This window comes from Monodelphis domestica, chromosome 3, assembly GCF_027887165.1.
Source record: "Monodelphis domestica isolate mMonDom1 chromosome 3, mMonDom1.pri, whole genome shotgun sequence".
Lineage (NCBI taxonomy): Eukaryota > Metazoa > Chordata > Mammalia > Didelphimorphia > Didelphidae > Monodelphis > Monodelphis domestica.
This window is the reverse complement of record NC_077229.1, coordinates 41,088,521-41,102,154: the sequence shown is the minus strand read 5'-3', so window position 1 is coordinate 41,102,154 and position 13,634 is coordinate 41,088,521. Positions and strand designations below refer to the sequence as shown.

Here is a 13,634-nt window from a genome sequence, read left to right as displayed (position 1 = left end):
ACGGCCTGGGTGGGCGAGAAGGTCTCTCAAGGCTCTTCTCCCTCAGAGGGGCTGTGTCACTTCTCTCAGACTCGGCTTCCCCATCTTTAAAAGGAAGACAAGAATAACACCACCTCCTGCCCAGGGTTGTTGAAGATCAGATTGAGATGTCAGATAGAATCACTTTAGAAACCTGAAATGCTAGCCATTGTTATTCTACAACCTTGTGGGTGGGTTGGCTTGGGAAAAAGGGGGTGTGGGTGGTGGCCTCAAGTAGAATACTAAAAGGGAGGTACAGTGGTTAGAGTACTGGGTCGAGAGCCAGGAAGATTTGAGTTTGAATCTAGCCTCAGATACTTACTAGCTGTGTAACCCTGGACAAGTCACTTAGCCTTGTCTGCCTCAGTTTCCTCATCTGTCAAATGAGTTAGAGAAGGAAATAGTGATTCACTTCAGGATCTTTGCCATGAAAACCCCAAATGGGGGGGGAGAGGGGAGACAGCTAGGTGACTTAATGAATTAAGAGCCAGGCCTAGAGATGAGAGGTCTTGGGTTCAAATCTGACCTCAGACACTTTTCTATCTGGGTGACCCTGGGCAAGTCACTTAACTCGAATTGACTAGCTCTTACCACTCTTCTGCCTTGAAACCAATACATAGTATTGATTCTAAGAGAGAAGGTAAGAGTTTAAAAAAAAAAAGCAAAACAAATGAAGCCACAAAGAGACATACACTTACTAACTGAGCTATCCTGGGCAAATTGCTTAACCCTTTCTGCCTCAGTTTCCTCATCTGTCAAATAAGCTAGAGAAGGAAATGGCCAACTATTTCAGCATCTTTGCCAGGAAACTGGCCGACCACAATAACATGCTTGCTGAATGACTGATGGATGGATGGATTTCTACCACTTGGGGCTGGTGTTCAAGTCAGAAGACTTGGGTTCAAATCCCAGATCAGTTACTTACTACTGGGTGACCTTGGGCAAGTCACATCTCTGAACCTTAGATTCCTCAATGATAACATGAGGGGGTTTAACTGGATGGCTCTGAGGTCCCTTCCAGCTCATTATCACCTTACCTGCTGGGAGGCGACATAGACAGGTAAGGCTCTGAGGGTGCAGAGCTCAGCTTGAGGAGAGAAAAGAGAAAAGATCCTGGGAGCTACTACCCCCCACTCCTCAGGGCTATGCCCTCCCCAGGACAAGGTTCCCCTTACCTGGGAAGTCAAGAAGGGAGTGGGTGCCTGGTGCCACACTCAGCCGCTTATAGATCCAGGTGCAGAGGAGAACAGTAGACACATAGAAGATATAGAAGCCCAGGTAACCTGCCAACAAGCAGAGGAGGGAGAGGCCTGAGGTTCCAGCCTCCCCCTGGCTCCCTACCCTGCCCCCTGCTCCAAGACCTTCACTGGTCCAGTGCTGGCTCCCTCCAATGCTCCTTCCCCCGTCTAAGGCTTACCTAGACTCCAAGCCAGGTTGATTCTGCCTCTGTAGAGTACAGTGAAGGTCAGGAAGACAGACACCATGTAGAAGATGATGTCTCTGAAGAAGGGCCTGGAGGCTGCTGTGAAGGGCCGGATGATGGCAATACCACCAGCCACTACGGTGGTGACCAGCACACCAGCGCCTGAGGGGACCACCATGATGCCATCAGGTCAGGTTAGGACAGAGCCCCTCCCAAACTCCTCCCAGCTGCCACCTGCCCAGTCTTATTCCTGTGCCCCCATACCAAAGAGAGCCCCAATAGCCAGGCTAGCTGTCCGGGAATTGGAGAATGCTATTATTGCACTGAAGACATCAGGGGCACCATTGCCGAAAGCCAAGAAGGTGACGCCATGGAGAGGACCAGGTCAAGGAGGGTCACTGCAGGGATAGTGATTCCAACAACCCCTCCCAGGTAGAAGCAATGCCCTAGCACCGTGTTGGTGAAGGCATGGCACACATGCCCCAGTGTGCCGGAGGAGACATTTTTCACATGCCCTGACCCTCTGCTTAGCAGCCAAATTCAAGCACTTCCTCCCTCCACTGTCTGGGGGTAATTTGAGAGACTCACAGGCAGCCTGAAACTGCACTTGATCTCTAAAAGATTCACCAATGCTATCTTAGGGTCTTCTCCCATATTTTCCAGTCCAGAATCCTATCATCTCCATCTCTTGAGTCTCTAACCTATTCTGAGATCTTCTCCCTGATCAGCCTTCTAGACCCTGATCCTCTACTCCTTTCTCATCTTTATCATTCCCCAGACTTTCCCAAGCTCTCCCAGACTACTTGGCCTGCCCTCAATTTCTTGGGCCCTTTCTCCATTCTCCTAGGCTGTGCTCTAGGACCTCAGATTTCTCCCATTGACCTGACTTCTCTCCATGATCCCAGACTTCTCAGACTTTTCTTTTCCCCATGACTAGAATTGTCTTCATGACTCCACACTTTTCAGACTTCTGTCCCACCTATAATCCTAGATTTATTCCTATGACCCCATTCTTCTCTCCTCCCCATGATTCCAGACTTCTCCCTCCCCCCCTCCCCCATGGCCCTAGACTTCTCCCTACAACCTCATACTTCTCTTCTCCCTCTGAATCCTTAATTCTCTTCTCCCCATGACCCCAGACTTCTTCCTATGACTTCAGGCTTTTCTCCCCCCCCCAATCTCTAGACTTTTCCTCTCCATTACTCCATAGTCTTCCCTCCATTTCACTGACCATTTCTCTATTTTCCTAGTCTCCTCCCTGCCTCCCAAGCCTTCCCTTTCCTGTTTCTCCAGCCTCTTCTTTCTTTTCTCTAATTTCTCCCAAAGTTTCCTTTCCCTCTCCTCATCTCCTCATTCTCTTCTGTATTCCCCCAATCTTACCCCTGTAAGACTAGTTTCCTTGCCATTTTCTACCTTCTCTCCACTACCAAAGTCTCCCCTTTATTCCCAACCCCAGTTTCTCTTTCAAGGGCATCCTCCTCAGCCCCCATCTCTGAAAAAGATACTGCCACATTGTGGCTAAGCTTCAAGGTGGTAGAGATCGCTGACAAGTTGGGGCAGAAACTGCAAGGAGAAAGTCCGATAGTGGAGTCCCCCGAGCCCGGTGAGGTAACAGGCCTGTTTCTTCCAACTCACCATCATGTTTCTAGGCTCACTTAGGGCGTTAGAGGTCATGCCCCACAGTGGATACAGGGGACACTAACAAGGCACTGATTCCCATTGCAGCCACCATTTCCCCCTCTGTAACTCTTCCTCCCACTCCAGGCGTTTAGATCTCCCTCTCCCCTCCACCACTCTCCCCCACCCCCACCACCCCAAGTTTGGGAAAGGTCAGACTTACAACTTCTCAGCTGTTACTGCAAGGATCAGAAAGAGATAGAGGACCCAGAACATCTAGAAAAGCCCATTAATGGAGGCTATTAGGGTTGGGTGGATGGACATCAAAGCCCCAATGATGGCAGGAGGGGGTCCCCTGCTTTAATTAACTCCCACCCCAAACTGAGTGTCTGTGACACCTGGAGACCATCTAGGCCAGCTGAGGCTCCTGCCCCCCTTCTACCCTGCTCTTTGGGGCACCTGTGTGGATGGGGTTGGGGAATGGGGTAGAATTAGGAACCCAAGGGCAGAGACTCACATAAAGGGTGACCACCAAGGGCAGGAGGTTCTGGGGGAAGAGGCAGAAAATGGCACGCAGGTAGTCAAAATAGCCACCATCGATCTGGCAGTCTGGGTTGGTCAGGATAAAGTGACACTTCAAGGAGTCATTCAGGCTGCTCACCTCCCTACACTGTTGAGGGGACAAAGGCAGAAAACCATCAGGGAAATTCACTCTGGCCTCTGCCCACACAGGGGGGAGAAGAGTCAGAATCCACCTGCAAACAGTCTTCCCCAACCTGTGCCCAGCTGCATGGCACCATCATCCTCATCATCACCCAGGCACAGAGCTATCTATCTTTCTCTAGCGTTCCCCCTCCCCCCCCCAATGCCTTACCTATATAAACCAGCGGCAAGGGTGGTGGTTGTCTAGATGGCCCTCCCAACTCCAATAATAGTAGTAAGAGTAACAATAGCAGCAACAAGTGTAATAATAGTAGCAATTGAATTCATGGGAATAATAGGACTGGGAATAGTAACAATAATAGTAATGGCCCCATTAAGAATAATTGTTTCACTAACAATAATAATAGTAGCAGCAGCAGCAGGAACAGCAATAGTAATCATGGTCTTTAGGAATAGTTCTAATAGTAATGGCAACAGTAACATAATAATAGAGTAATAGTAACAATAGTGATAGTGAGACTAATAGTAATAACAGTGATAGTACTAATGGTAATAATAGTAAAGGTAATGGTGCTAATAATGATACTCATAGTAATAATAATAGTAATGCTAATAGTAATAAGAGTACTAGTACTAATAATTATAACAGTAACAAGAGTAATGGCATAGTAATGGTAATAGCAATTGTGACACTAATAGTAACAATAATAGTACTAATAATAATCTTAATAATAGTAATGGCAATAGTAATAATAGCAATCATTGCCGGGAGCCATCAAAGACCACGCTGTTTGACATGGTCACACATGGAAACCAGGGACTGCAAAGTAGCCCCCAGAAAGGATGAAAACACCCACTGAAACCCCCCTAAGTGCCTTTCCTTATTAACATCCCCTTATTATTGGAATTGCTATGATTATTATTCTTACTTAGCCCCAGGAAAAATAGATGAGAGCAACATGCTTACAGGGTTCAGGATATTACCAGGAGATCCCACTTACAAAATTAAACCTAAGGATTCTTATATACCCACTTAGATAGGACCCTCTTTTCTAGGCATAACAACTTCTGGCAAATCTGTGTTCTGAATTCCCCAACCTATATCTGGGTCATACTGATTCTACCCTCTGACCCTGCACTTAGCAACAATGTTTCATTGACTATCTCCCTAGGCTTCCTGTCTGTTGTTAGGTTCTATGGAAACATGTATGTTGAGAATGAAACTGTGTGACAAGTAGATGTGTAATCATGAGGGTATACAATAAAGCCAGGCATCAGCCAAGGTGGAGCAGTTTATCCTGGGAAACCTGTGCTGCAGGTTGAATGCGAAAGCTGTGTCCCATCCATCATTTCACTGACACCTTCCTCCAAGACCCCATCACAGCAAATCATGACACTAATAGTTGTAACAGTAATAGTACTACTAAGAATATTAATAATGGCAACTGAAAATAGTAATCATAGCAATCATGAAACTAATAGTAGGAACAGTAACAGTATACTAATATTAATAATAGCAACTGGCAATAATAATAATAGTGATTGTGACAGTAATAGTAGTACTACTACTAATAATAGTAATGGTAAAAGTAATATTAATACTCATAGCAATGATAATGGTAATACTAATACTAATAGTAATAACAGCAATGGTACCACTACTACTACTAATTATGATAGTAACAACATAGTAATGGTAACAGTAATTGTGACACAAATAATAATAGTACTAATAGTAATATTAATGAGTAATAATACTCATAGTAATAATAGTAATAGTAACAGTTATACTAATAGTAATAGTAAAAAAAACAACTAGCCATTATGATAGTATGACAGTACAGCAATACTAAAATTATTATACCAAGTCTTCCTGACTCCAGGTCCAACACAGGATCTTGTATACCCAACACTTTCACTGGCACCCTACTGCTTATGAGGTGTCAGTCACCTATGACATCCTAACTCATAAACTATCTCTCTATGTATGTGATTTCTCTGTCCTCTAAGGACCTCCTGTGCTGCCCTATCCTGCCATGAGGAGGGATTCTGGGTTCTTGAAGGCTCCTCCTTTCAGCAGAGGGTGAGCTCTCCAGGGATCAAAGGATTAACATTTTGGTGTTGGAAGGTCCAATCTCATTTTTCTGAGGAGAAATTGAGGCAGAAGCACTCAAGTGACTTGTCCAGCAAGCCAGCATCATGGCATGATCCCTGTGAGAAACAATGTGGCATCATGTATGATAGTGTCCTGGAGGGAGTCCTGGCATAACCCTGGGCTAAGCCCTATCTAGGACCTAAACCTTTATCAGATCTTTTCCTCCTGGGCCAACCACATTCTTCTGGGCCTGGCCCATCCAGGAAAAAAGACTGGTTAGATCTGCTCTGCTTTCCCTTAGGATTTCAGCTGCTAGATTCCAGACTGAAGAGAGACAAGGGCCTGTGGTTCTGTATTAGTGGGTTTCAAGGAGGGAAACCTGAGATAATCACCTGCCCAGTCAAAAAGGTGAGTCTCACCCTCCACCCAGCCTCAGAGTTCCTTGGGAAAGTTTGAGTCTATTAAATGATTGACCTTTTTTTGAAACAGAGGAAGAGGTTTTCGTGGTTCTTAACTCAAAACCAAGACAGAAGGTCACAGATGTAGAAAGGGGAAGGATCTTATTTGTAATCCAGTTCAACCCTGTGGCTTTCAGAAGGTGTCTGACTGCCCAAGGTCAGCTAGTAAGTGGGAGAGTCTGCTAGCCTAATCCAGAACTGGAGGATATTTGTCCTTTTCACACTCCACAAAAGCTCCTCTTCATCTAGTCTGAGATGGGTGCCTTGAATCATTCAGAAGTGCCTAGCTATAAATTTAGTCTTGTACCTCTAGTCACCTGTGGGCCCCAGAATGGGAGAGCCAAAGCAGGAGCTTCCTCCTGGCTCTCATGGTCTGCACTCCCCAACTGGGTCTTTAAAAAATAGCACCTTCCGAAGCCATATATATAAATATAGCCTTATTTTTTTTTAATGCTCTATATAATTACTGATTAGAGAAATTCAAATCAAAACAACTGAGATATCTCACATCCATCGGATTGGTTAAAGTGATAAAAGGGCAAAATGGCAAATGCTGGGGGGGGGGATGTGGAAAAATGAGGACACTAATACATTGTTGGTGGAACTTCAAATTGATCCAACCATTTTGGGGAGCAATCTGGAATTATGCCCAGAGTTATAAAACTGCCTTTACCCTTATGACCCAATAATACCTCTGTTTGGTCTATTTCCCAAGGAGATCAGAGATAAAGGAAAAGAGCCTAAAGTTTCCAAAATATTTATAGCAGCTCTCTTTGTGGTGGCAAAGAACTAGAAACTGAGCAAATATCCATCAGTTGGGGAATGGCTGAATAAATTGTGGAATATGATTGTGATGGAATACTACTGCTACTGTGCCTTAAGAAAGGACAAGCAGATTAAAAAAATTTTTTTTAATATGGAAGGGGCAGGTAGATGGCTCAGTAGATAGAGGGCCAGGTTTAGAGATGGGAAGTCCTGGGATCAAATATGACCTCAGATACTTCCTATCTGAGTGACCCTGAGCAAGTCACTTAATCCCAATTGTCCAGCCCTTACCTCTCTTCTGCCTTGGAACCAATACTTAGTACTGATTCTAAAACAGAAGGTAAGGGTTTTAAAAAAAATTAAATAACACATAGTAAGTGTTATAATTATTATTCAAATCCAGCTTTAAACATTTTCTAGTTGTGTGACCTTAGGTAAATCACTTAACCTCTATTTGCCTCAGTTTCCTAAACTATTAAATGGGGATAAAAGGGGGCAGCTGGGTAGCTCAGTGGATTGAGAGTCAGGCCTAGAGACAGGAGGTCCTAGGTTCAAATCTGGCCTCAGACACTTCCCAGCTGTGTGACCCTGGGCAAGTCACTTGACCCCCATTGCCTAGCCCTTACCACTCTTCTGTCTTGGAACCAACACACAGTATTGATTCCAAGACAGAAGGTAAGGGTTTAAATAAACAAATAAACAAATAAATAAATAAGGATAAAAACAGCACCTACCCCCCAGGGTTTTTCTACAAATCAAATTAGATAATATTTGTAAAGTGCTTAGTACAATGTTAGGCACATAGTAAGCTCTACAGAAATGTTGTTTATTATTGTTATTACTGGGGCAGAGAAGGGAGAAACAACAGACAAAGAAATATTTAGATACCTACCCACATAAAAATGTTATAGTGATAAGAGTGATGATATAGTGGAAAGAGGCCTGGATTTAAACTGAGAGGACCTGAATTCAAATTCCATTTCTGCTATTTATCACCTGTGTGATCTCACCTAGGACCAACAAGTGGATAGAACATTGATCTTGGAGTCAAGAAGACTTGGGTTCAAATCCCACCTAAGACATGTAATAGCTGCATGACCCTGGGAAAATCCCTTAGCCCACTTAAGCCTCAATTTTGTAAACCTTAAAATTTCTTAGACTTATGAATGTTGGAAATTTCCCCATTGGCATTGGGAAATTTCATACTTGAAAAAATTTCCTACTGATAGTAAGAACTCTATTGGAATATGAAACTCCTTGGCATGGGAGGATCCTTCTCCTCCCTACTTAAGACTACTTTAGGACAGAAACCTTTTGCTAAACAATGGAAAGGGCTTTGACCTATGCTTAAGCATAGAACAGAAAGTTCTTTGAGTCATGATTGATTTTAGAATTGATACAATAAAGATACTTGGAATGACAGAACCAGGTCTTGGAAACAACAATCTCCACCCTACTCAAAGTAACAGGATTTAGGAAGGGCTGCAGAAAAGATCAAGATTTAATTATTTGAAAATATGACCTTCAACAGACATGTGCAAAGGGGACACCCTCTGGGCGGTCCTGGGTTAAGCTAGAGCCACCATTGGCAGAGGGGAGAGATCGACAGTGATTGGTAGATGGGAGAACTGAGGGGAGGGAACTTAGATTTTTTGCTAAAAGATAGGAGGTGGATGCTCTGAAGGAGGTCTGAGAGGAGAGAGGTCCTGGAGGGAGAGCTCCTGGAGAGGTCTTGAAGGAGGCAGTGGAAGGTGAACTCAGGAGGAGTCAGGAGGAGAATTCTCTGGAAACATTTCTTGAAAGGAGGCTCTCTTGAAGGTGGAGCCTGAGGTTGGCATGAGAAGGCCTTACCTAGAGAGATCTTGGGTGAGTGATAAAACCAACTGACTGATTTATCTCTTAGGACTGAGGTCTTGGCCTTATTGGCTTGAGGCCCTTCATTCTTATTCCTTTCTTACTTTCTCTCTTTTTCTATTGATTAATCAGTGTATTATAAATTAAATTTCTCTATAAAACCCAGTTGGCTTGGGCATATTCATAAATTGGGAATATATTCCCTGGCGACCATCTTATATTTATATAAAACCAAGACACAGTAGAAAACATATTTCAGCGGTCATAATTGTTATATATTTCCCTTGCTCCCAAACATTTTAATTATCACAGTTTATGGCTCCCACTCTCTTATCTACAACTATTTAACGCTCAAAAACTAATTTAAATCTAACAATTTCCAACTCTATAAAATGGTGATAATGATGGCACCTTCCTCTCTATTTGAGAACCAGACTGAATTTGCACCCTCAGACACATATTCATTGTGTGACCTGGCCTCTGTCCTCATCTGTCAAAGCATCACAGTAACTACCTTATATTGTATCATTTAAAAATATCATAATATTGGGGGCAGCTGAGAAGCTCAGTGGATTGAGAGCCAGGCCTAGAGACGGGAGGTCTTAGGTTCAAATCTGGCCTCAGCCACTTCCTAGCTGTGTGACCCTGGGCAAGTCACTTGACCCCCATTGCCTAGCCCTTACCACTCTTCTGCAGTATGGATTCTAAGACAGAAGGTGAGGGCTTAAAAATATATATCATAATATTAACTCTCACGATGTTGTAATAGTAATGACTTCACCCAACCAAATAACCTGTAAAGCCTTTACACTCTATAAAGTATTTTAAGTACAGACTCAAAATTGGTAGCAAAAATCCCAAGTCCTAGAATGCTTGAAGTTTTACAAAGCATTTTCCTTACAACAGCCCTTGTTTATAAAGTCCTTGTTTCAGTCCCGTTTCCTACCCCGCCACAATCTCTCTACATCCCTTCCCAGGCTCCCCAGTACTCACGTCTCTGACTGCTGTGATATTCATTCCTTCCTGTACAGCAAGAGGGATGGGGCTTCCTGCTGCCCTAACCCTCAGAGGCTGGATTCCCGGCTTTCACAGGCTGGCAGGTCCAACAGCCTGGGGACAGGAGAAAGAGAAGAGAACATTCTGGGTGACAGGAAGAAGGCTTTTTCCTCCTCTTCTATAAAGCAGAAAAAAAGTTTGGACAAAATCACGTGCAGGAGACAAGTATTTCTCAATCTGGAAAGAAGAAAAAAAAGATGTTGTTTTTGAGTGACCACAAACTACTAGTCTCTCCACTTCTAGGCCTGGCCACTGGAGCACCCTGGGCTCTGCACCAAGGGGTTCTGCTCTGCCCTTGAGCACCCCAGTCTCCTGGGCACCCCTGCCTCTGGGCACCTGGGCCCCATGGGCTCTGCCCTAACCCCTAGAGAACCCCAGCCCAAGGGATTCTATTCTGCCCCTGGGCATCCCTGTCCCTGGGCATCCCTGTCCCTGAGCACCCCTGCTTCAGGGTATCCCAGCTCCCTGGGCTCTGCCCTGCCCCTAAGGAGTTTGTTTTTCCTTCCTAGCTTAAAAGCAGTGCTTTAAGATCTGGATTCACTTTCTTGACCTTTTATCTCATTTGATCCTTCAACAACCCTGTAAGGGGAGTCCTCATTATCCTCATTTTACCAGGCAGAGGAGAATGAATCAGACAGAAGGCAAGTGACTTGCCACCTCCTAGCTCCCTCCTCATTTCCAGGATCATAGCTTTAGAACTAGAGGACCTTGGAAGCTACAGAGTCTAAACTCCCTCATTTTATAGATGGGGAAAATTGAGGCAAAATGATATTGACTTGTTCAAGGTCACATGGCTAGAAGATGTGAAAGGATTTGAAGTCAAGTCTGAGAGCTTGAAGGGAATATTAGAGACTATAGAGCCCAAACCTTCTCATTTTATAGATGAAGAAACTGAGGCAAGGAGATACTGATTTGTTCAGGGTCATACAGTTAGCAAGTTTAATGGGATCTGAACCCAAATCCTTCTGGGAGCTTGAAGGGAACCTTGGAGACTATAGGGTCCAAATCCTCTCATTTTACAGATAAGGAAACTGAGACACAAAAATACTGACTTGTCCAGGGTCACACAGTTAGCAAGTATGATGGAATCTGAACCCAAATCCTTCTGAGAACTTGAAGAGAACCTTGGAGACTATGGAGTCCAAACCCTTTCATTTTATAGATGAGGGACCTGAGGCACAAAGATACTGACTTTTTCAGGGTCACACAGCTAGCAAGTTTGATGGGATATAAACCCAAATCCTTCTGAGAGCTTGAAAGAAATTTTGGAGACCATGGAGCTCAAACTCCCTCATTTTACAGATGACTTGAAATGACTTACCCAAAATCACATGGCTATCAAGTATCAGAGGGAGGATTTGAAGCCTTGTCTCTTTAACTATCCATTAATCCAGTCATCCTTGACCTCATGGGATTCCACCAATTAGTTCTCCTCCAGGGCCCCTGGGATTGGATGGAGTGTGACTTAATCTCAAAGACCCTCCATCTCCAGGAAGCCCACCCTGATCACCAATCCCAAAGTAAACTCTCCTCTCCTCTCCTCTGAGTACTTCTGGTTTGTAATCTTTTCTTGGTGGCTGCCCTTGAAAGATTATTTCATTTCCCCCAGTGTTATTGCCTTGCTTCCCCCCAACCCCATTCAACATTTCATTAAGTAGCTACATTGTGAGAGAAACAGAGTCAAAGCCTACCTAAGCCCCTGCCCCCAGGAGGACTGGAGAAAGGAATGGCTTTACAGGGGCCCACAGGTTGGGAAGGGGAAGGAGGTAACCAAACTGGATTGTAAACCCCGGGAGGGCAGAGCCTTTATCAGATCCAACTCCTTCTGCAGACTAGCACTGAGGAGAGGCCCAGGCATGTAGGAGAGATTAACTAACCCGAGGTGGCCACCGGTTTGGTTTATTTCCTGGAGAGGAGTACACAGTAGGAGACTAGCCTAGGGCACAGAACTTAAGTGGTTTGCTAAAGGCTCCAGTAACTAGTCTGCTTCTGGAAGGACTGGAATCCAGACCTTCAGGCCCCATGCCCACCTGGGGGATTTCCTATTCTGGGCTACTCTGAAGTCATCCCAACCAGTCTCACTGCTGTAATAAGGAATGATGGGTATTAAGTTTGCCACCCCAGAAAACAGCTCTGGAATGAGGGTATCATGAGACCAAAGGAGGGGCTAAATAGCAAAGTGGTTAGATAAAGCACTGGCTCTGGAGTCAGGATAACCTGAGTTCAAATCTAGCTGTGTGACCTTGGACAAGTCACTTAACTTGTTTGCCTCAGTTTCCTCATCTGTAAAACAGACAGTGAAGAAGAAAATGGCAACTAACTTACTCCACACTCTTAACCAGCAAAATTCCGAATGGGCTCAGGAGGAATGTAACACAACTGAAAAGGGTAAATAAATCCCTTCCCTTCTTTCTGGACTTGTTTCCTGGTCGGTAAAAAGACGGGAGAGGGCTAAAGTTCGGCGAGTGGGATTTATGGGGTCTGAGAACCATCAAAATCTTATTTCCATAAATATATTTCAATTTAATTGGCTTCCTTTGGAGCCTGTACATTTTGCCTGAGGCATTTAAAGGCACGCAGCGAAGAAGTCATAGGGCTGCCCCCCATAGCAGGGGGAGGGGGCGGGGGCCGCCGGGACACACCTACCCAAGCTAATTACCCTGGAAAAAGCGTTTCAACATCCCCCTGGCCAGGGTCTCTGCCGGGGGCTCGGAGGACTTCTAGCCTTTTCCCAAAGGGATGAGAGAGACTACTAGTGCCAGTGGGGTCCGCGGTGGGGATGGGGGCGTCCCCTTTCCAGGCCGCCCCTCGCCCCTCTCTCCTCCTCCCCCCGGCCAGGAGGGTAGGCTGGCAGGGGAGAGGCGGGCTTACGACAGCTCTCCACGTTTCCAGGTAGTGGAGCACCCGAGCCGGACCCAAAGGAGCTTTTCTGGAGGATTCCGAGGAGGAAATAACTTTGTGCCACTTCCCAGATTCCAGGACGGGCTCCCCAGCACTGCTCCCCGATGGCAGAAGAGTCCCTTCTCTATGCTAGAGGGGGCACAACTTTCGGTCCCCTCCTGTCACTTCGCACAATTAAGGGGACCCACCCGCTGTCTCTCCGCAAAGAGGGTTCGCCCCCTCTGCCACTCCATTTGAGCGCGGCTCTCCCGATATCCCAGCACAAGGAGGGAGCCTCACCCCCGGGGGTGGGCGGGGCGGGGAGTCCCTAGCCTCCACACTAGAAGAAAGCTTCACCCCAGTATGAGGACTCACCGCCGGCTCGCATGGCCCCCGACCCAAAGTTCTCCAGGCCAGGCTCCACTGCCTCTTACTCCTCCTCCTCTTCCTCCCCTCAGCCGGTCCCAGTCCCCTCCCCTCCAGGCCCTGTCCCACCCCCAAGGTTCCCCCTCCCCCTTCTCCTTAAAGGGCCCGCGCGCAGCCCGACCTTCAACTTCGCCAAGTAGGCCCCGCCCTCGTCCGGGAGCTCGGACCCAAGCCCCGTGCTCTCGGCCGCAGCCCGCGCCGCCAGTTGGCCCCAAGTTCAGAGCCCGAAGAGTAAAGATATTGACCAGAGGCCAGTGGAGAGCCTTCCTGCCCTCCTTGGGGACCCGCGGGCACTGAACGCTGCAGCCACTGCCCCGGGCGACATCCCGGCATTGGGTGCTTTGGCTTCACCGTCTTCCTTTGGTACCAGGAATGGTGC

The 13,634-nt window shown here is 46.0% G+C and overlaps 1 protein-coding gene across 4 annotated transcripts in view; it reads right to left on the bottom strand.

The window, feature by feature from the left end:
- SLC8B1 (solute carrier family 8 member B1) overlaps positions 1–13,331 on the bottom strand; it is a 35,443-nt gene extending 22,112 nt beyond the window's left edge. The window contains exons 1-8 of one of the 4 annotated variants that reach the window (XM_056821701.1): positions 13,205–13,331; positions 9,887–10,126; positions 3,576–3,728; positions 3,282–3,334; positions 2,947–3,004; positions 1,706–1,811; positions 1,436–1,603; positions 1,194–1,301 (exon numbers count right to left, since the gene is read on the bottom strand). In XM_056821701.1, the coding sequence (XP_056677679.1) occupies positions 1,194–1,301; positions 1,436–1,603; positions 1,706–1,811; positions 2,947–3,004; positions 3,282–3,334; positions 3,576–3,728; positions 9,887–9,910 (670 nt within the window). In that variant the 5' untranslated portion in view covers positions 9,911–10,126; positions 13,205–13,331. Of the gene's footprint in view, positions 1–1,193; positions 1,302–1,435; positions 1,604–1,705; positions 1,812–2,946; positions 3,005–3,281; positions 3,335–3,575; positions 3,729–9,886; positions 10,127–13,038; positions 13,058–13,204 lie in introns of those variants that run through there. The other 3 variants (XM_056821704.1, XM_056821702.1, XM_056821703.1) reach the window with 3 other exon arrangements.
- Between the last annotated feature and the right edge of the window lie 303 nt (positions 13,332–13,634).